General features: G+C 36.3%; 1 protein-coding gene and 2 pseudogenes across 1 annotated transcript; 2 read left to right on the top strand and 1 right to left on the bottom strand.

Annotated features, from left to right (window-relative positions):
- Positions 1-451: 451 nt before the first annotated feature.
- LOC107726630 (papilin-like) lies at positions 452-7,537 on the bottom strand (annotated as a pseudogene).
- Positions 7,538-12,063: 4,526 nt separating this feature from the next.
- LOC107726629 (dynein regulatory complex protein 1-like) lies at positions 12,064-18,235 on the top strand. Its single transcript, XM_016536284.1, has 16 exons — positions 12,064-12,367; positions 12,514-12,601; positions 13,622-13,734; positions 13,837-14,020; positions 14,104-14,241; positions 14,413-14,499; positions 14,610-14,732; positions 14,855-14,994; positions 15,353-15,487; positions 15,572-15,905; positions 16,925-17,014; positions 17,373-17,468; positions 17,561-17,658; positions 17,741-17,893; positions 18,000-18,102; positions 18,183-18,235. The coding sequence occupies exons 1-16, from the start codon at positions 12,237-12,239 to the stop codon at positions 18,219-18,221; spliced, it is 2,052 nt and encodes a 683-aa protein (XP_016391770.1). The 5' UTR covers positions 12,064-12,236; the 3' UTR covers positions 18,222-18,235.
- A 2,962-nt stretch (positions 18,236-21,197) lies between these two features.
- LOC107726603 (potassium voltage-gated channel subfamily F member 1-like) overlaps positions 21,198-21,576 on the top strand; it is a 2,000-nt pseudogene continuing 1,621 nt past the window's right edge.

Genomic DNA, 21,576 nt, shown 5'->3' with positions numbered 1-21,576 from the left:
GCACTGGTAAATATCAGCAAACAATAAGGGTTAAATTCTTAGATTTTGTTCCCTTAAAAGCTATATTTTGCGTTTGTTTTTTTTGCAACAATTTAAAATTTGATTGTGCTAGGATACAGCCAATGTACTATGCAGACTTGTTTTGCTTTTTTATTTTTTAATATCATACTTTGTAATTTTGTATTTGTTTTTTTTTAGCATGACTTTGTAACATTCTCAGGGACTACAGATGAAAAATAGCCTTTTAGGCTAACTCTGGCACATATATAGCCTAGTTATGCTTATTAATGTGCACTATTCCTGTTAAATAAACTATTTAAAAAAACTTCTACCAAGACTGTCTCACATTTTGTACAAGAGATTTATTTAGAGTAAATTTTTAGGTGAAATCATCAAGAATCAGTGTTCTTAGTTTGTGTTAACACTTTAATGGCATAGCAAGACAACTGAAGTACAAAATGTGCATAAAGTATACAATTGAAGTACAAAGTGTACAGATATAGAAACACAGAATGAAGAAAGGAAAGCTTATTTTAGCTTAATTCAGCAACAGCAATCTTATTTTCATGAAACTGGTGAAACTTCTCTATCTTGAGATTGTAATGTGTGAAAATTGTTCTTACTGTTTTGATACTGTCATGTTTGACAAATACTATAAAGTGAATGTGTTTCTCTGAACATATAATAAAAAGCTTGAGGGGGCAATTAATATTATTTTCCTCATTAAAACAGTTTAAACCCAAGATGCCTTTAATATCAGCATAAATGACTGAGTGTACCTTGAATAAACTGTTTTGTCTACATATATTTGAGCTGGATTTGTTTGTTGTGGGATTTCAATGACCCTTCTTTTAACCCCTTTATGCACGGGATCTCATTCTATTACCTCTGACCCCATTGATCCCTCTCCTGGATGTTGGTTCTCTTGGGGCAAGGCCTCTGGCAGAAGCCTTACATGACCGCTCACATTCCTCCTTGGAGACAAAGTTATTTCCATTCCCTTCGCAACCACCGAACCAGAATTGTGAGCAAGAGCCAGAGGAAGAATCAAAGTAGAAACGAGATGTCCATTCATAACAGGATCCAACTTCTCGTGCCAAAGAGCACACACTAGCAGAGGGCTGACGGACTGGACTATAATCCTGAAAACAAAAAAAGATAATGTGTTGGAAAAAGTGTTCATACAAAAAATAAAATTATATGGGAGCACTAGATGGAGCATAGAGTGAAAATCCATGAGCTGTTTTACTCTATAGGGGTAATCAGGACATCCTGCTCTTCCAAAACCATTAGCAGCTGTTACTCCATCAAGGCAGCAGCCATATCTATCAACAAACAGATACACACAACATAAATAATAGAGTGAAATATACTAATGGTCAGTTCATAGGTTGTGAAGTTTTCATTATATTGAATGGATTTAATATATTAGAGTAGAATGTCAGCAATTTACAAATTTTCTATTTTCTATTATTATGTATATTTTATCTATATGATATTTTCTATTATTATTATTATTCATATTTTATTTTATTTATTATTTGTGGTCTTTTCAGTGATTAAAGTGTATCTGTGGGCAGATCATTTGACTATATGTATGTACCTAGACCTATGACAGTCATCGTGAGCACAGCCTTCCCCACGAGGCCCTGAGGCAGCAGTGTGGCCATCCGGACAGCAGCCATAATATGACTGGGCAGAGTGCGGCCCAGTCACTGAGGGGTATGGATCGCTTGGTCTGTGAACTGTTAACAGAGCAAATGTAGAGCAAAAATCAGAACATATACAATAAAAATAAGCACATAAGAATTGGATACAGAAATTTAAAACTGCTTTCAAATCATCTACATATTTGTGACAGCTTTTTAAGCTGAGGTTGCATCATGGGTATAAGGCACAAATCCACGCAAGGAGCTTTCATAGCCACTGGGGTCCTGCACGCTGGGCACCACTAAAGCAAAGTAACACAATACAGAATGAGTCTCATCGTAGCACAGGGCGTTTTAGACTTTTTATGCCACAGTCTGTCAAATATGATGATTCCCTTCAAGTCTAATGACTGCAGAAAATTCTGATTTTCTGAATAAAGTACATGTTAAAATATAGATGCGAGCAGCAATTATCGGGGTTAAAGAACTTTAAGGCTTTTAAGCACATGTGTAAAAAGGAGTTATGTTTTATTAGGCAAGCATGTTACCACTTAGTTCATAGATGGACATGACCAGTTACAGCACTTACAGTTACATGTTTTTTAAAGTTTTTTAACAGTTACAGTGCCACCTATTGTCTGATCTCCATAAAAGTTTGCATGCTTGTTTAGAATCATATGCCACATGTGCTCACCTATTTTTGTGATGTTCTGAGTTTTCGTTTTGGAGATACGAATCTTGATCATGCCCCTTTTCTAAATGACCCCGTTATAGCTAAAGTTTAAAGGTAAAGTTCAGCATTACTTTGATAATTATTGATCTAGTGAGTCCAGAGAATTGTACTGCAGTGGTTTTCTTGAGGTTCAGCAAAAAACCTAGAACTAGTTCACAAAAGTAGTTTTTTTTTTAAAATAATCTTTAATAATGAATAAACAATTGACAGCAGTGGTCCTAGAGATAAAGTTGTTCAGAAAGAGGAGATCTATCATATGATATGAATACAGTGTGTATTTGTGAAAAGTCATGCAATATACAATCGTTTACACTCTTGAAAATGCGATTTTGCCCCCAGTGGCCGATGTCCTTCAAAATGTTCACAGACCTTTAGGGCTGTGAGTCAAACATGCCCACCAAGTTTCATTCTGATTGGCCTCTGTTAACCCCATCTAATAGGTGCTCAAAAGTCATTGGTCAATGGTGGCCATGTTTTTCGAGATACACGAACGTGCTTACAGACAGCCATGGCACTTTGGACACAGACACCGCATGTGAATTTTCAAGTCCATCGGACAAACAGATGCATAGTTATAGCCATTTTTATGTTTTTGCCCTATTATAGCACCACACAGTGGCACAGATGCCGCGATTTTACTCATGCCATCTCAGATTGAGGTCTTACATGTGCATATCGAGTTTGGTGTGACTATCTAATTCTGTTAAAAAGGTATAGACGTTTTATGAAAAGTGGCCCTGCATTTTTCGAACGTTTTGGCATCCCTTTGTGACGGTGAGTCGAAAACTATAATATAATTATAGATAAAAATAGAAAGATAGAAAGATATAGAAAGATAATTATTGATATTCACATCCAGAGAATTTTTCTGCAATGGTTTGGTTCCGATCGAGCGAAAAACCTAGGTGTTTCTGTGGCGATCAAATCCGTCATGTGTGTTTTGTTCACCTTGACCCAAGGATTTTTAATGATATAAGAAAAGCGTCTTAAAAGTTATGAGCGATTTCGTACTTTTGATTACTGTAGCACCCTCGTCAGGCCGATTGGGGCAAGCCTTGGTGACGTTGTAGATGAGACGGGTACTACCATCTCTCAAAGTTTCAGGTCTCTATGCTTTACGGTTTGGTCTGCCCAATCACTTTTATTCCAGAATGGTGACCTTTGAGAATCTTAACAGTTACAATAGGGTTTCAGTGCTATGCGCTTGAACCCCTAAATATATTAAATTAGAAAGCAGTTATTTTAAATTTTAATAATATTACACAATACAACAGTTTTCACTGTATTTTTGACCAGACAAAGCATATAACAAAACATTAATTCTTCTTTCAAAAACGTGTATACAAACACAGTCAGTGACCATGAAGAAACCCACTTTGTGCACCAGGACAGGGCTGTGTGTTGCAGTTCTCCACAGCATGAGGTCTGGAGAAAGCAGAACATCTTTCATCTGGATATTGATTGCGATCCAAATTGCGATCCACTCTGCGCTCGCGAGTACCAGTTCCACAGCTACGAGAACACTGAAGGAGACAGGGAGAGAGGTATATGTTTAAAACTGATCGGATTTCTCCTTTACGCCCTTCCTCTCCTTCCTTCTCTCACCAGGCTGAAGTCATTGATATAGTATCTAAAAACTTGGTGGCAAGCTGATCTCTGACAGGATCTGGCATCATGTGGGCGTGTGAGACCCCTGCAGTGGTGCTCAGGGATGCGCTCTCCTCTGCCCCCAACACAGAACACCTCTCGTGTCTGCTGTCCCTCACCACACGTCACCGAACACTGGAGGAAACAAGAGAATAGAACAACAATCAAAGTTAGAAATAACAGAGCAACACCTGTGTGAGAGCATGAGTCGATATTAATGAAATAACTACATACATCACCAAAGGGACCGACACTGTACTCGGCACAGCGGTGCTCGTTGCAGGCCTTCTGGGAAGCTGGTTTCCTGAGGCCTTGTGCAGTGCAATGAGATTCATCGACCATTGCTGATGTTCTCTCATTAATACAGTACACACTACGGGTCTGCACTCCTCCACCGCAGTGCAGTGAACACTCTGAAAAGGTGCTGTATGTGTACCTACAAACACAATCAGTCACACTTTATTTTAATTTTGAAGCACTTTATATTTGTTTTATGGCTGTTGAAGCGATTAATCACGATTAATTGATTTGACAGCCCTAATTTGTTAACATACAATATTGCAAAGCATTACACACTAAACAAGTAATGACAAGAAAAAAGAAATAGACAATATTACAAATAAGGTGTTAACTACTAAATAAAATAAGAGTACATAACTATTCAAAATGAAACAGTTTGTTTCTGTTTTCTTTCTGTTCCGCCAACAAAAATATCTCTAAATAAGCAGCAGCAGGACAATACGCAGTAGCAGTGTTTTGTTCCTGAATTAATCAGCTTGCTTGAGGGAATCGACTGCATGAATGATTCAATGACTCGCTCATAAAGACGTGTGCAGAATTCACAGCAACACATTGCCTACCAGAACACTCTCATGATTTCTGCCATATAACAATATGGTCAAATTAGCATGCTAATATGCAGTTCTGAATTCAGTATTGTTTTTGTTCTTGAATGAATCAGTATTTTGAAACAAATCAGTTGAATTATACTTGTTTTGTTCCTGACTGAATCAAATATGAGGTCTTTGAAGAACAAAAGTGGGCATTTCTAAGCTTGTGGGCGTTTTCAAACTGGTGGGTGTTTCTAAAATATTGCAATGAAAATGACACCCCTTACTTGACCACACCCCTAAACACAACTGTCACTCTGACGTGAGCAAATCAGGTAACGCAGTCGAAAACGGCCCTCCATTTTGCTCTCGCCCACCAATCTGGTAACTCCCATTACTGTCCTCCAGAGACCTATGCTTGACTGAATCAGCTTTTTAAAACAATCGGTTGATAATCATAAAGACGGTCACTTATCGCCCCGTACTGACATATCAGTGTCACCTGCAGAAAGTGACTGAAAAACACACGGTCTGTAATATAATATAATATAATAAACAAAAACAAGCAAATCAAAAACAACAGAAAGTCATGAAAAAACTGTATAAACAAAGAAGCATCTTTCAAAAGATGTATGCAAGCATACACATATACATATATTTCATTTTACATACATACACATATCCCACATGCATAAAATTGTACATAAATTACCTGTAGGTGTCCAGAAGGGCAGCAGCTCCAGTGCCATGTCTAGAGGTGACAGGAAGAGAGTGATCCTCAAAACCCACAATCTCCCCATGGCTCACCGCCTTTCAGCAAAGATAAGGGTGTTAGAATAAGCTGTTTGTGTGTGTGGTTTTGTGCTGTAGTCAGTGTACACGTACTCTGCAGACTCACTCCACACAGACGTCTCTGCGGCCCACTTGGCATGGTTTGCCGTCCACCACAGCAGGTCTGTGACGGTAGAAGAAGTTCTCTCCTCTGGGCACACACACCAGCTCACATGGGTTTGAAGCTGGGCCAAAACACAACAGGTCATGTGATTATATAAAGAGCCTCATCTTGGGACACCAGTGCACTGAACTGCCTGAGGAAGGTTTTTGACCATGAAAACATGTGAAAGCTTCCAGAATTTTCTAACTTAACAACTGATTATATCGAATTACATGTTAAACACTTAATTTCTGCACAAAAGTCTTTCACTCGTTGTCATTTACGAAATTAAAGCCCCAATTTAAGCCGCTGCGTAATAATCTTTTAAACAACAAATCATTTTTCTTAATCAGTAAATATTTTTATGTTTTTCATTTTTAAAAAATGTCCAAAAATCCTTAAAAACTGATTATTTTATAAAAGGCAAATATATATATTTTTTAATATTTATGTGTAAATATAAACAAATTTAATGAGGTTTATTATTAAAACAAGAAAATTGCAGTGGGATGAGATCAATTCATTCAAGTTATAGTCTCTGAAACCAACCTTTAATATATTAAATAAATTAAATAAATATAAATAAATAATAAATAAATATATGAAATGAAATGTATGCATTTATTTATTATTTCATTTTTAATTCAGCTACCTACCTTAAAAATAGTAGCTGTTGCAGCTCAAAAACACAAATACACTTACAAAACATCTTTAGTTCCTCATATAAAAACTGCATAATCGATAAAATGTTATTTAGTCAATGCTTTGTGTAATTTTCTACCTCCATAGTACGGCTGCCACGTGTAACGTTTTCCCTGGAACTCCATTCGGTCAAAATGAGAACACTGTTCTTCACGGAAACCTCTAGATCCAACAGGACATTCCTTTATAGAGGACAAAAGACATAGAAATGTTTTGTTTTTTTTTAAACATAGAGTTTGAGCTTTTTTTGGGGTGTTAAGTTATTTACCTGTGTGTTACAGAGTTTGTAGGACTTGGATGGTCCAACGCAATTGTGCCCACCATCCGTCCTTAATATTGAAAAATAGAGACTGAGTTATGAAGAAAAGGGTTCTTATAAAGAAAAGGTTTCAAATGTACTAAACACACACATTCACCTACCTCATAGTGTTGCAGACCCTGGTTCTCACTGCTACTCCAGTGCCACAGGTGCGGCTACAGGCTCCGTACGGGCCATATTCACCCCAGTAATCATTAGACGGCTGCCTCACCTACAACCAAACACAATATCTATCATGGTGGGGACAAATTTCAATCTGACATAGACCATACCATTTTCCATTAATCACCTAAACATCCATGGGGAATTGCTTTAGAAAAAAACATAGGCACAAAGAACACAGATGTGAACACAGATGTGAACACAAATGTAGTAGATCTGATGACTGATTTACTAAAGATCTCAAATCTGATTATAGTAGTCATTTCTGCAATCATTTATACTAAGTTTTAAGCACGTGTTTCATTTTTGTGTTACTCACACAGAGAACTGCAGAGATCAAGCACAGGATCCCAAGAAGAAAGTGGAGCATCATCTTCAAGATACAAATCATACATTATTTTAATACATTTCTACATTTTTGCTGACCACAAATTATTCAGACTTCTATGATGAATGGTCACTTACCTTCTCAGTGTGTTACTTCGAATATCCCAAGTTCACCCAGTCACAGTGAGAGAGTTGTGACACAGATGTCCATTCACTCAGGACTGAATAGCTCTGCCTTTGTGCACATGTACACAAACTTACCAATACACACTACTCATATCAGGTTACAATTAACCCCTCTTGGGAGAAAATCATGCAGGAATCTTATCATGATAAAGGGGAAATGAATCGGTGACTACTACACAAATTTAATTTAGTTTAAAACCTTCATCACACTTATTGATTACTTTGGCAAAAATGAAAAACAGATTGAGTTCTACACAACATGTTTATTTAGACATTTTGGTGTAATTTAAATCTTCATTCAATCATTTTGCAGTCTTCTAGAAGAAAGATCAAAGGTCATGTTTATATAGCATTTTTCACAATGCATTTTTCAAATCAGTTTAACAGAAAGATACAATTTGACCGTTCTAGTAAAGGAATATTTCACCCCAAGAAAATTGAAAATTTGTTTTGTGTGGTGGAAAAATTCATTTCTATTGACTTCTGTGTGAACCTATGTGCTTATGGAACATAATATAGTGCATGTGTTTTCTTGAAACTGCTGTGTAGTCACAATGAGGGATGGGTTTGGGACTTAAGCGGAAGATATATGGGTGATAAAGGGTCCACAGAACCATATGGGGCTTAGGGGAGGATAACTGGGAGACCCATAGGCATCTGCCCGTGACCTGGGTGGTCATCTAGGCCCTAAATATAGGGGGAACCGATCTTTAGAAGTATGATATAGTATTGTGTTTTTGACTTTCTGTCCATGTATGGAAAATACAGCTGTTAAGAGTTTGTAACCTTGACTTGGAGAAGAGATATAAAGCGGAGGCTTGCCCTCCCTTCCTTGTCACACTCTGCAGCGATTTGTATCCTGTATGGTGTTTGACCTTCTTTGCAAAGAATAAAACCTTTAAAAGACACTGAGTTTATCTTTGTCTCTTATGCTGATGAGAGTTATTTAATTTTACCCCAACATTTTGTTTCTACAAACACACAGCTTTTGACTTCACAAGACATTAACTGACGTACTGGAGTCATACGGATTACTTGTGGATTATTTTATCAGCTGTCTGATCTCTCATTCTGACGGCACCCATTCACTGCAAGTGGATCCATTGGTGAGCAAGTGACGTAATGCTACATTTCTCCAAATTGATTCCAAAAAACAAACAAATGCATCTACATCTCGGATGACCTGAGGGTTAGAACAGTTTCAGCAAATGTTCATTTTTGGGAGAACTATTCCTTTAAAGGGGCCAGAAGCCCAAAATATTTTTTCGAAAGAGAGAGAGAACATTATTGTATGTGTATTGTGTGACAGATCTCACAGTGAGGCTCTTTTCAATGTTCTAACCACAGATGTTCCTCTTAGTACCACTAAACATATAGTGTTAAATCATAGGGGTGGAAGAGCTTTGTGACATTCAATCCTCTAAGCTGCTATTTTAGTCCCTGTCACTTTTCAGCAACCAAAATGACAGACGGTAGCTGTCATTGTGAAGGAGAATGCAGACTCATTGTGCCTACTTTACCTACAGGATTGGCTTCACTTCCACCCCAACAACTAAGATCCAGACACCACGTATACTACTTATGGAGACAATGAAGTTGGATCAACAGGATGCATTGTTTAACAATTCGTATGGGAGTTCAATAAAATTTCAGGCGTGTCATTTTCTGGATGTTTCCTTGTATCTCATCTTAATATGCAGAGACAACTATAAGTCATTCGTATGTTGATTACCCTTAAAAAAGTGAAAAACTGTGGCTCCTGTAGTTTTATCAGAGCTGTCGGTTGAGCTTCTCAGCTTGCCTTTCTTTGGCATCCAAAGCGTACTTGGTGTCTTGGAGGTCCTCGATGGTCTCCAAGGCCTCCTGCAGCTCCTTGTCAAGGGCGTTGTATTTGTCAGTCAGTATTCTGTTCTCCAGGCGGAGCTCCATGATGTGGCGACTCAGCTCCAGGTTGTAATGGCCACAGTGCCCACGTAGCTGCTCCACCTCCCTCAGCAGGACCTCCATACTCCTCATCAGAGACTCCAGCTTCTCCTGCCGCTGCGTCATACTGTTCAGTTGATTTTTGCACTTAGGGTTTGTATAATATTCCTAAAAGAAACAAGAGGAAAAAGGATATAGACACAGGCAAACACAGACTGAAATCCTCCTACGCGTCTCTGTCTAATAGTGTCCGTTTTAAACAAATCCAGTTTGTTTAATCCCCTCCTTGTCTCACCTCTTTCTCCTTCTCCCTGCTACTCTCTCTCTTTTTTTCGTTTCTATATAGTCATCAGTGGTCTTTGGCTAATTTTGGCTTAGGTTACTGATTTTACAATGGACATCAAGTGTCAATCCAATACCTGTATTGTTTTTGTTAACTAAATCTAAAACTCCTAAAAAGAAAAGAAAAGAAAAACGTGGTTGTTAGAAAACACTCTCTGTCTTGTTAAGGTTCCAGATGTTTTCACCCTCCTTTTTCTCCCTCTCTCTGCTCTCTCTGGTATTAGATCTCTTACTCACATTCGAGCTATGCATGCGCAAATGTATACATTAGCTTCTCTTGATTCAAATGTCTGAATAAGGACATGATAGCTAGTAGGAATGAGGTTCGTGATGAAAAAATGAAGATAATTTAGCATCCTTCGCAAAAGTCTATTCCTAATATGTCCATGTTTTTCTGTTCATATGGCCATTTTATATAAACACATGTTCTTGGCCAAAGATCCTATATGTATGTCATCTATATCCTCATTGGTTAAAGGGTTGAAACTCCCCTCGACATATGCCTATATAATATCTTTGTATCTATGAATAAATTGAAGTATTGAGAATACCATTGAATGTGTGTTTTCTTGCTTCCCGGCCGTTTTATACACTTTAAGGGATTGAGAATATTCTAGGTGGCAAAGAGAATCTATAGGGACCGATTGTTAATTTCTAACAGTGGTATAAATGTAATTTCCCATCCAACATGTAATAGCTAAATATTTTATTAATATACCAGCCATATTACAAAGTGACAGATGCATTAATGGCAAAAAATACTGTAGAGTTTGATTGGATGAATCAACCACCTTTGTTATCATCAACAACAACTATATGAAAAGTGTTTTCTCCTCCCCTCAAATTAGTTGCATTGTATACAGTATTGTTGATCTCCATTGTGACAGACCTTCAACCCATTTTTGGGTTGTGAAAACCACTGATCCAAAGGACATTCTGTTATTTTCTAGATGGTAATCCTCTTTATTAAACAGAACACATCCCTAAAAACATGCATGCACACACACACACAATTGCACATTACACCTAAAGACAGGAGACCATTGGTTGATTGATGAGCAGTATCTTCTGCTCATAATGCCTAACGACGATCAGTCAAGCAAAGGTAAAAGTGCACCTTGCTAAACGTTAAGCCACTAAAATCCCTAAGGTGATTACCATGCCAACACAAGTATTTTAGCCCCAGACTGTGTGACTGCTTATTCAGTACACTGCCAGTCTTCTCACTTTAGAGGCTAATACTCTCCAAAAGATAAATCTGATAAAACCGATTTCTATTGTAATAGATGAGCAAAATGCTCATTTGTAGAGCAAGAGAATTGAGCTCGCAGCTATAAAACAAAGAATGTAACATCAGGTTAAAGTCTCATGCATAGTCTTTTAATCTGATGGCACAGTCAGGTGCACAAGTAAAGCTAGATACAAACTAGTCCAGCAAAAGTTATCAGGAATCAGAGACTGCAAACAAAAGAGATACACAGAGAGAAAGCCATAAAGACAGCTTGCCTAAATTATCACCACATTCAGCTTGTTACACAAACATCCCTGCTGCTAAAAAAAACCTAAAAAAAACAGCTGCTGCTGCTAAGAGGCTGCTGACATGTAGTACTTTTTTGTGAGTTATGGCCCTGCAATTCTTACTGTTTGTTCTTGTTTTCCCCATATGACAAAAATATATTTTTTTTTGTTTGGCATACATATATTTAAATATATACATATTTTCTATGTAAAATATTTTTAAACATATTAAAAATTTACATACTGCTAAAAAATGTATAGCCTGAATGCACTGTAAGTCGCTTTGTATAAAAGCGTCTGCTAAATGCATAAATTATTAAATAAAAATTAATTAATTCAATTATAAAAATACAATAAATAGCCTATGCCAAACTACATTCAAACATATTCCATTATTAACTTAAAAACATATATTTTATTATTATTATTATTATTATTTTATGTATGTATTTATATAGGTATATACAGTATATATATATTTAATTCAGTTTTGTATGCATATTTTAATATATGCATTTTAAATATATTATATTATACATATGTTAAATATAATATATTTAAAATGCATATATTAAAAATAAATGCATATATACATGCATAAATATAAATATAGGCCTAAATGCATATATAAAATGACTAAATATACAAAACGGAATTAAATATTCATGAATCATAAACACAAGCCATAATGCTATTATATTATGTATATTATATGATATATAATAATAATTATACAATATAATAAAATATATGCATTCATAAATCATATATCATTTCAGCATGTGGTCAGTTCTAAATATTTGGCAGTCACTGATCTATGATATTCTCTATTACAGATCAGTGGTTGCAGTACCAACACTCGGCCACTTGTGCAGTATCATAGCAACGCTATTGTAAACAATACTCTCTCATTCATCGCGCTGCGTTATATTTCGTGGAGTAGTGGTTATTAACGCAACTGAAAATGCAGCAACCCGAACCTTTTGCAGGGGAAGAGGCAGACGAATCTGGACCATCTATCGAGTCTAAAAACCCAGAGGAGAGAATTACCGCCCGTCGCCTCCGCATTGCCGCACGAAATGAGGCCAAAACACGGTAAACATTCATCTCGAGTTCATTAGCTCGGTACCTTGTTTCATTAGTTAGCAATAAGCCTTGCATTCTCAGATCTTTCGGTAACTTATTATAGATTTTTGTTTTATACGCGCAATGAAATACTTACATATTGATTTTTTTTGCAGTCAAGAGCTTGGCGAAGATTCCCAGGGAAAGGAGGATATTAAAGAAGAGATACGGAAAAGTCAGAAGGAAGTGGAGAAATGTAAAAGGGTCAGTCGTCTGCATTTAAATATATTTTTCAAATGTAACGTCTTGCTTTTCTTCCTATGTATTATATTATATTATACAGTTGGGGAGTAACTAGTTATATGTAACTAAATTACGTAGCCTAATTTATTTACAAAATAAATGTAATTGTAATCAGTTACAGTTACTGAGAAAAATGTGTAATTAATTTACAGTTACTTATGAAAATGTTAACGATTACAAAGGACGTTACATCTGAATTGTTTTTCACACAAAACCACATACAGATTTAATTGGTTTCTTTCATAAATTGCAGTGACTGCTCTAAAATATGAGATACAAATGTTTCAGGAGTTTAGGACACAGAATATGACAGATTATTATTTGATATCTGTTTAATTTCCTATTTGGGTTTATGTGTATGCTTTATTTTTTAAGATTAGCCTAACTGCTTTTCCAAGCCATTGTTAGATGCCAGCGTTTCCTTTCATAACTATGCAAAGATTTGATTTCAAAAACAGAATCACAGCTACTAAACTATTTCTTGTTACGGTTTTAAATCAGTATTTAACCTCAGAATGATCTCAAAGTAAGTCTCATTTTGTGGTGGTTGCGGTTTAAAATTAAATGATTATAACCTTAATTCAAGCGATTAAGACATATGAAAGTCTGACAGTAATCAGTGTTGAGTAATACTGTAAGGTTAAGCATGCCTGGTTTACATGTTTGAAAATGATTAACAGTTGAAAACATTAGAAATGTAGAAAAGTAATCAAAAAGTAATCAATTGTAATTAGTTACATTAATAAAGTAATTGAAATAGTTACACTACTTATTACATTTTAGATAGGGTAACTTAATATGTAATATGTAACCTATTACATTTCCAAAAGAACCTTCCCAACACTGATATGATATTATATTATATTATATTATGATAAGAAATATTAGACAAACAAATACTGTAGTTTTTAAATACTGAATATTGTGTACATAGTGTGTGAGGTAGATCAGGATTTTCACTTTTCTCTGCACTTTTTACAGCACATGACAAAATTACAAAGTGATGGTCTAGAGTTGGTGACCAACATTCAGGTAGCTGTAGATGCCAGAGATTCTGACTGGAGAACAGAGCTAGAGGAGGCATGTCGACTGAGGTACATGCAATGAAACACTTCCCTCTGTCACTATAAGTCTTTGAAATTGTATCTCTGTAAAGTTTGTATTCACACTAAAAATGTATAATTTGATTCTATAAGGAGAGATAAGCTGGAAAACGAGGCCAAGTCCAGCCAGGAAAAGTTTGAGGAGATCACTCGCAAATGGACGGATGCTAAAATGAAACAGACCCCACTGGATCTAAGAGATGCTCTGAACAGCCAGCAGCAACTCTGTGAACAGATTGTAGCGGACAAGAATAAACTGACCAGTGAGCTACAGCAGGTGAGCTTTAGTCTGCAACAAATACATGCAAAAACATATAAATGACTATAAATCAAGGGTAAATAAGAGTGTTTTTTGTATAGGAGCTGAAGGCAAGTGATGATCGCTATGTGAAGGACCTGAAAAAACAGGCTAAAGACATAGACCTGATAATTGAGAGGATGGAAGAACAGATTTCAAGTCTAAAAAAGTCATACCGAGAAGACCTGGAGCAGATTGAGGTGTTGTACTGCCTCCTGCAGGCTGGAGGCCATATGCAAATTATCACTCCACCCTCATAATATTCTTCTTATATGTTTGGTTTAATAAGAAATTAGCAACTACACTATATAAAATGGCATAGCCATGAATGCACACTATTTTGTGTAATTTATTTTCTGTGAACATTAAAGAACTCGTTTGATGAGGAGAGGAGAACGTTACTAACCAAACACAGGAAGAAATGGGGGCATCAGATGAAGGAACGAAGCGAGAAAGAGGTACAGTACGTAAAAAAGTAACACACAAGTTCAAAACACACATTGGATTGAAACCGATTTTCATGTGAATATGTTTGAACCCACTTTGACAACAGCATCTTTCTTTGCAGCTGAAGAACATGTTGCAGGGTTTAAGCCTCCTGGAGGAACATGAAGACTTGCTGCAGAAGCTGAGGGTTCAGAAAGCTGAAGAATACAACACAGACAAAATCAAAATGGATACAGAAGTACAGGTGAATTTGATATGGACTTAATTATGAGTATAACTCTGAAACTGTAGCTATATGCTTGAGACGGTAATGCTATAGGTACAAATACAAAATCTGCATTTGTGTCTATCTGTGTGTGTGTGTAGAATTTAAGAAAGAAGTTACAAGAGGTGAAGTTCAACTGCCATCTGAATGAAGAAAAACTTGATTACAAATATGAGGTGCTAAAGAAAAGAGAGGAAGAGAACACCATCTTAAAATCCCAATTGAAGAGGAAAATTATAAGGTATTATAACTTTTACAGATTAGTCTTGGTACACTACCGTTAAAAGTTTAAGGTCAGATTTTTTAAAGAAATTAAAACTTCTTTTCAATCAAAACTTTTGCTGTTTTCAACATTATAATAATACAAAATATTTCTTAATAACCAAATTAAAATAATTTCTGAAGGATCATGTGACAATGAAGACTGGAGTAATGGCTGCTTAAAAGTCAGCATTGCCATCATAGGAATATATTACATTTTAAAATATTAAAAAATAGAAAATAGTTATTTTAAATGGTTATAATATCAGTAATCACCCCACTGCAGTAAAACTGCAGTTTTAGAAATAAAATTTAAAACTGACCTGATTTTTTTCCAGAATGCAAGATATTCTCAACAACCTAAAGTCTAAATGCGCCAATCAGGAGAAGCAGTCGAAAGCAGAGGAACAATCACTGAGAAATGACTACGCGCGCATCAAACAACAGTACAAAGACATGCAGAAGAAAGCAAGGTGAGTGCACTTACTCTCATCGTGACCTAGAAAGACATTCAGACAGTCCCAGGACAAACCTTGTTTTTGTGTGTGTTTGGAAAGACACTTTGCAGCGCTGGATGCCGAGCGTTTTGAGAAGATATGGTTGATAAGTGAAGGTGAGGTAAAGGCCCTGGCACACAGGGCACTGGAGACAGACAGAATAATTCACGAGCAGCAGCTGGGTCTGGCTTGGGTGTCTCCTCCGCTCCCCTTCATGGAGCGCTCCGGTCCGATCGAACATAAGACCCTCAAGACAGCCTCACAGGCAGCTGCAGATACCCTGCAAGAGGAAACAGGAGATTCAGTGGAGGAATCTGAGGGTCTGGAGGACACTGGTAGTGGAGTGAACAGGAGAACAGTGAAGAGAATTCTGGAGCTACTGTGTGACGAATTGGTGAGTGTGTGATTGTGGCTGATTCATTAGTTTGAGATATTTCGAAAATTGTTCTTGAAAATCTTTCACGTATATTAAAAAATATATCATAATCGTAGAATATAGGGTCTTGTTATGGTCTTAAATGGGTTTACTATCTCTCATGTTGTTCCAAACGTGTATGACTTTCATTCTTCTATGGAACACGAAAGAATATATTTTATAATGTTTAAACTATTTTGTCCATATTATGAAAGTCAGTGCGGTGTAATGTTGTTTTAGACCTATATTTTTTGTGCAAAGTAAAAAACTCACAATTTTAACAATTAAAACACTCTAAATCTATAAAAGAGGGAAAGTTAAAAAGTCTGGGTATGAAACCAGCCTGAAATAGAGAAATACATGCCCAATTAACTTTTCAATGCTTTTCAAAAGTAATAAAAGAGACACTATGAATACAGGGTTTCTGTGGGTCTTAAAAGTCTTAATTTATCGTTCCACAAATTAAGACACAAAAAAATCTTAAAATTGTGAATTCATAAATTCATGGCATTCAATGTTGCAATTCTTCCTCAGTAATTTTGTTTTCCAATACAAATATCTAATAGGGAATGAAAACTTGTTTTCCCTTTCAATTAAGCTGATATTTGTTCTTGTTTTATTCATGAACTTCATTTAGATCAGTTTTACAGAAAAACATCTTATATGTCATTTTGCTTCACATAAAATGTATCTTGATTTAAGACATTTGCACTGAAAAATAAGATTAAATAAAGACAAAAAGCCTGAGGAAGAGCATACATTTTTTAGCCGTGTGATCAGAAGGTATCAGAAGGTACAGTAAAAGTTTTCTTTACTTAATTTTACCTTCATAAAACCTGCAGAAACCCTGTAAATAGTTAAAGTCCTCTTTGGAGACAGCAAAAAAACCCTAATCCATAAATCACCATTGTGTGTGAAAGTGAAACTATATCTGCTCTATCGCCACATTTTCATTTGCAAACTCTTGCAATATCTTATTCTATCTCTCTTTCTTTCAGGGTTTTCTCATAGAGAGTAAACTGCTGAAGCTGGTGTCTCATCTGGAGAAGAATGAACAGTCCCTTATAAAGCTAGATTGCATTTTCACAGTAAGTACAATTAGACCTGTGGTTCTCAACTGGGGGACAGGAACAACTGGGGGGCCTCAGCAAACTTCCAGGAGGGCCCCAAATAAGTCTATAAATTGTTCAATATAAAAAGTTAAATAAAGTGGCATAATTAAGATGCTAAAGAAATTCTAAAATAAAGATCTACAATAAGACATCTTATTTTTATTTTTTATTTCAGCAGAAATAAAGTACCTGAGGTACATATCAGCTTAGAAAGAAGGGGCTTTGAATGTTGTCTTGTACAAAGGGGAGACTTGGAGTCAAAAAGGTTGAGAACCACTGAAAAACCAGAAAGTCTGATGTCTCAGTTGATTTCTTCTTTCTTTTATGCACACAGGCAATAGGGATCGAGAGTGAGAACGATGTGCATAAAATGGCTGAGTTCTTAATGAATTACAGACAGCGCGGCAGAGAGCCGAGGGAACTGATGGAGGTAACGGTGGATCCATCACAGCTCAACCTCTCACTATGCCACTCTGGAAACAAAATTAAAAATGTTGCATTTCTCTTTTGTGTTTTTGTTAGGAAGAGGAAACAACCAACAACCAACCCTCTGACTTTATCCATCATAATGATCTACTAGTGGCTCTGAAAGATTTTACTGCCCAATACTGCAGACCTAAGTCAGTGCACTTGCATTTCAAACCTAAACGTTTCTGCTGTCATACATATTCCCTAAAATCAGCTATTTGTTGTTATGTCCAGTGATCTTCAGGCCTCACAGAAAAGCAGTGTTTTGGGGTTGGATATGAGAGATGACTCTGAAGATACAGCATACTGGGAATGCATAGCTAATGTCATCCCAGAGTCCAAACTCAGGCTCTGGAGTGCTCTAGATACAGCTCTCAACAAGTACCAGTAAGTGTGCATTTTTGTTGTCAATAATTATAGCATGCTACACCCAAATTAAAACCTTGATTTGGACTTAGAGAAATTAACATTAACAATGATGTTTTATTCCCAGTACTGTACTGACTGAAAGGGCTAAGCTTCTGGCAGAAACACAGAATGTTCAACAACAGAATACTGAGCTCAGACAGCTGCTGCATCTTTATACAACCTCCAAGGTGACTGTCTGAGTGTTACGTGATATGTTAAAGTTCAGTTTGGTTGTTCTCAAATCATATAACTTGATTTCTCCTGATAGGCCAGTGCTGAGCCGGAGATGCAACCCACCAGGATGTGATATACTTAAAAAAAATAAAAAAATATTTAGTCATACAGGTGACAGTGTTTCGCAGATCTGTTTCATCATAATTTTTCACTGTTGCTCAGCCGTCTCACAAAAGATTTTCACCGTTGGTCTCTTCTCCCTTTGTCCTTAGTAGGTAGAATTAACTGTGTGAAGATGAACGTGCTCCCTAAATTCTTATATCTTTTTCAATGTATCCCTATTTTTATCCCAAAGCCCTTTTTTGTTACACTAGATAGTTCTATTTCTCAATTCATATGGAATGGCAAGACTCCAAAGATTCGAAAAAGTATCTTGCAGAAACCAGGGCATTTGGGTGGTCTTGCCCTTCCTAATTTTCTGTTTTATTATTGGGGAGCGAACATACGGTCCTTGCTACACTGGATTAATTCAGATAATTTGAACAGCCCCGCCAGCATGGTTAAACATTGAGAATGCTTCTTGCAAATCCTCTACATTGAACGCTCTTTTATGTTTTCCAATCACACTCTCTCCTTTGAAATACTCGGATAACATAATAGTGAAAAATAGTCTCAAAATTTGGATTCAGTTTCGACGTAATTTTGGCCTTCAAGTTATGCCCCTGTCTTCCCCGATACATTTTAATCCGTTGTTTCTCCCTTCTACCCTGGATGGTGCATTAAGGAATCAAGGTGTCCACTCTGTAGCTGATCTTTACATCGAAGGCACATTTGCCTCATTTGAACAGCTAAATGTTATGTATAACATTCCGAGAAGCCACTTTTTTAGATTTTTACAACTTTGTTCATAAAAAATTTGCAATTTTTCCCAACGCCCCGCCTTCGTCTACAATTGATACCATCCTAAGTTTTGATGTCTGTTCTAAAGGCTGAATTTCTAAGTTAATTGACACTTTTGCCACTTTACAGTCGTTCCCCGTTGATAATTTGTGTATCAGTTGGTCTTCAGACCTCAGTATTGAAATAGACCAGGAAACATGAGAGGAAGTGCTGGACAGGGTCTATTCCTCGTCTATCTGTGCACGCTATTGCCTTATTCAATGTAAGGTGGTTCATAGAGTTCACTGGTCAAAATGTAAGCTTGCACGGATTGATCCAACCATTGACTCAGAATGTGACAGGTGTCACTTAGGTCCAGCCACATTAACCCACATGTTTTGGACCTGTCCAGCTCTTTTCTTTGTTTTGGGGGTCAGTATTTAATTCTCTCTCAGCCATTACATCTGCAGACATACCACCATCACCTATCATAGGCCTCTTTGGGGTGTTACCTGGTGGTTATCTACTGCCCACTCTCTTTTCTAATTTTGTTGCTTTTCTCACATTGCTTGCTAGACGTGTAGTCTTATTAAACTGGAAGAGCCCTCAGCCACCATCTCACACACGCTGGATGAAAGATGCCCTATATTTCATGAAACTAGAGAAGATTAGACACTCTTTACGGGGGCCTAACAGTACTTTTAGTAAAATTTGGAAGCCTTTCCTTGCACATGTTAACACTCTCCAGCTGGAATCGGTCTGATTAACCCTCCCCTTGATAATATACATACTCGCTGGTTGATTAGTTTGTAACCCTCTGTAACCTTTAAGATTTGTTTTGGGATGTATATATACATGTAGGTATTTTTGTCTATCTTTTTATTTTATGTGCACTTGCATGTGTACATTTATATACATCTCATTCTCATCTTAAATGATATTTTCCTTTTTTTTCCGTTTTGTTTTGGTATCTGTATTGTAACCCTCTGTCAATGTCGTCCTTCCGTGTGATTTCTTGTTTGTAAAATGTTTAAAATTAAGAAATAAATCATAAAAAAAGAAAAAGAAAACAATGAAAAAAATCTGTATTTGCAATCTAAATGCATTTCAGCACTGCAATTGAAATTTTCAAGCTTAAGTTAAATTATGGGGATCGAAATAAACCATATTCAATACAAGAATCTGAAAACTTTTTTAAAATATTAATTGCTAAGCATGTAACCAGTGCATGGATTGCAAAACGAATTGGTCTTTTTTAACAGGTGATACAGCACTGCAGTTTCAACACTAGATGGGGATGTTGCGACAAGCATAACTTCTAGTTGACTGTTTTGCACTTATTTATATTTATAATTCGTAATATAAACATAATTCATTTATATGTATGAGTTAGTGTAATAAAAAGAGATCATAATGAATTCCCCCCAATCTTACCCTATATGTTAAGTGAGATTGGACTTCAAAAGACGGAAGCGCAACGGTTAAAGACGTCCGTTTTAGCGCATATTTACTCAGAAGAGCTATGGAGAAGAAGTGGCATGAAGAGGAGACTTTGAAGACTTTCTTTACAGACTGCAGTCCAAACATAAGTAAGTTTTTATCACAAATGACCTTTAAATTTGAACATGTGCCCAAACTAAATTGCAGTTTTTTTAAAACCATATAGCATAAAAAGTTACGGAACTGCTTTCAGAACAAAAGCATTGTTCAATAATGTGAGGTTGAGTAAGATGTCACATTATTTTATTACTAATTAATTAGGCCTGGTAAACATTACATTTAGTTTATTAATCAATATGACATAAATATTAATATAAACATTACATTTATTAGTAATTAATTTATTAGAGTGTTTTGCCCAAACAACTGTTCTGATATTTTTCTGTTATTTTGCCTTATGAATTGTTTTGTAATTCATAATCGTTTTACTGTTTATTTTTGTCTGTAAAGCATAATGGCAGATTCTATCATGACAACTTACCCCATAGTGTGTCCTGCTTTTGGAGCAAATTGTCACAATTGGTCAGCATTCTTTCAATAGCTATCCTGGGCTATAACGTTGGAAATAGATCTAAAAATGCATATGTAAATATTCACCGATGCACAAAGTGTGACAACTAGCCCCCGGTCTTCTCTTCTATATTTTTTATTAGTCAAGGCAAGGGCATGCTATCTATCTATCTATCTATCTATCTATTTATTCATTTTCAGTTGACCTGTGGGAATTCCCATGGACTTGTTCCTTGGACAGTAACGCCTCAGAGGCGAGTGAGGAGACGGAGATTGCTGTGAATATCGGTGGTGTCAAGCACATTCTACACTGTAAAAAATGACCGTGAATTTAACGGTAAAAGACTGTAAAAATGCTACAGTAAAAACCTGTTAAATGGTTAACGGTAAATTCCCCTACTATATACGGTGAAAAACTGTATTGGGCATTACATGTATTGGACATTAATTTTTAGGTCGTATACACTTTTTGGAAGTGAAAAAGACTGTATAATTTACAGTGAATAACCGTAAAATGATATTCCCAGAATTCTCTGCGTTACATTTCAAATTTGATGTTTTTTTGTTGAAATAACTGTTTCATCAACTTTTTTCTTATC

This window comes from Sinocyclocheilus rhinocerous, unplaced genomic scaffold (assembly GCF_001515625.1).
Source record: "Sinocyclocheilus rhinocerous isolate Xijiao unplaced genomic scaffold, SAMN03320098_v1.1 scaffold1538, whole genome shotgun sequence".
Lineage (NCBI taxonomy): Eukaryota > Metazoa > Chordata > Actinopteri > Cypriniformes > Cyprinidae > Sinocyclocheilus > Sinocyclocheilus rhinocerous.
This window is presented reverse-complemented; position numbering and strand designations above follow the sequence as displayed.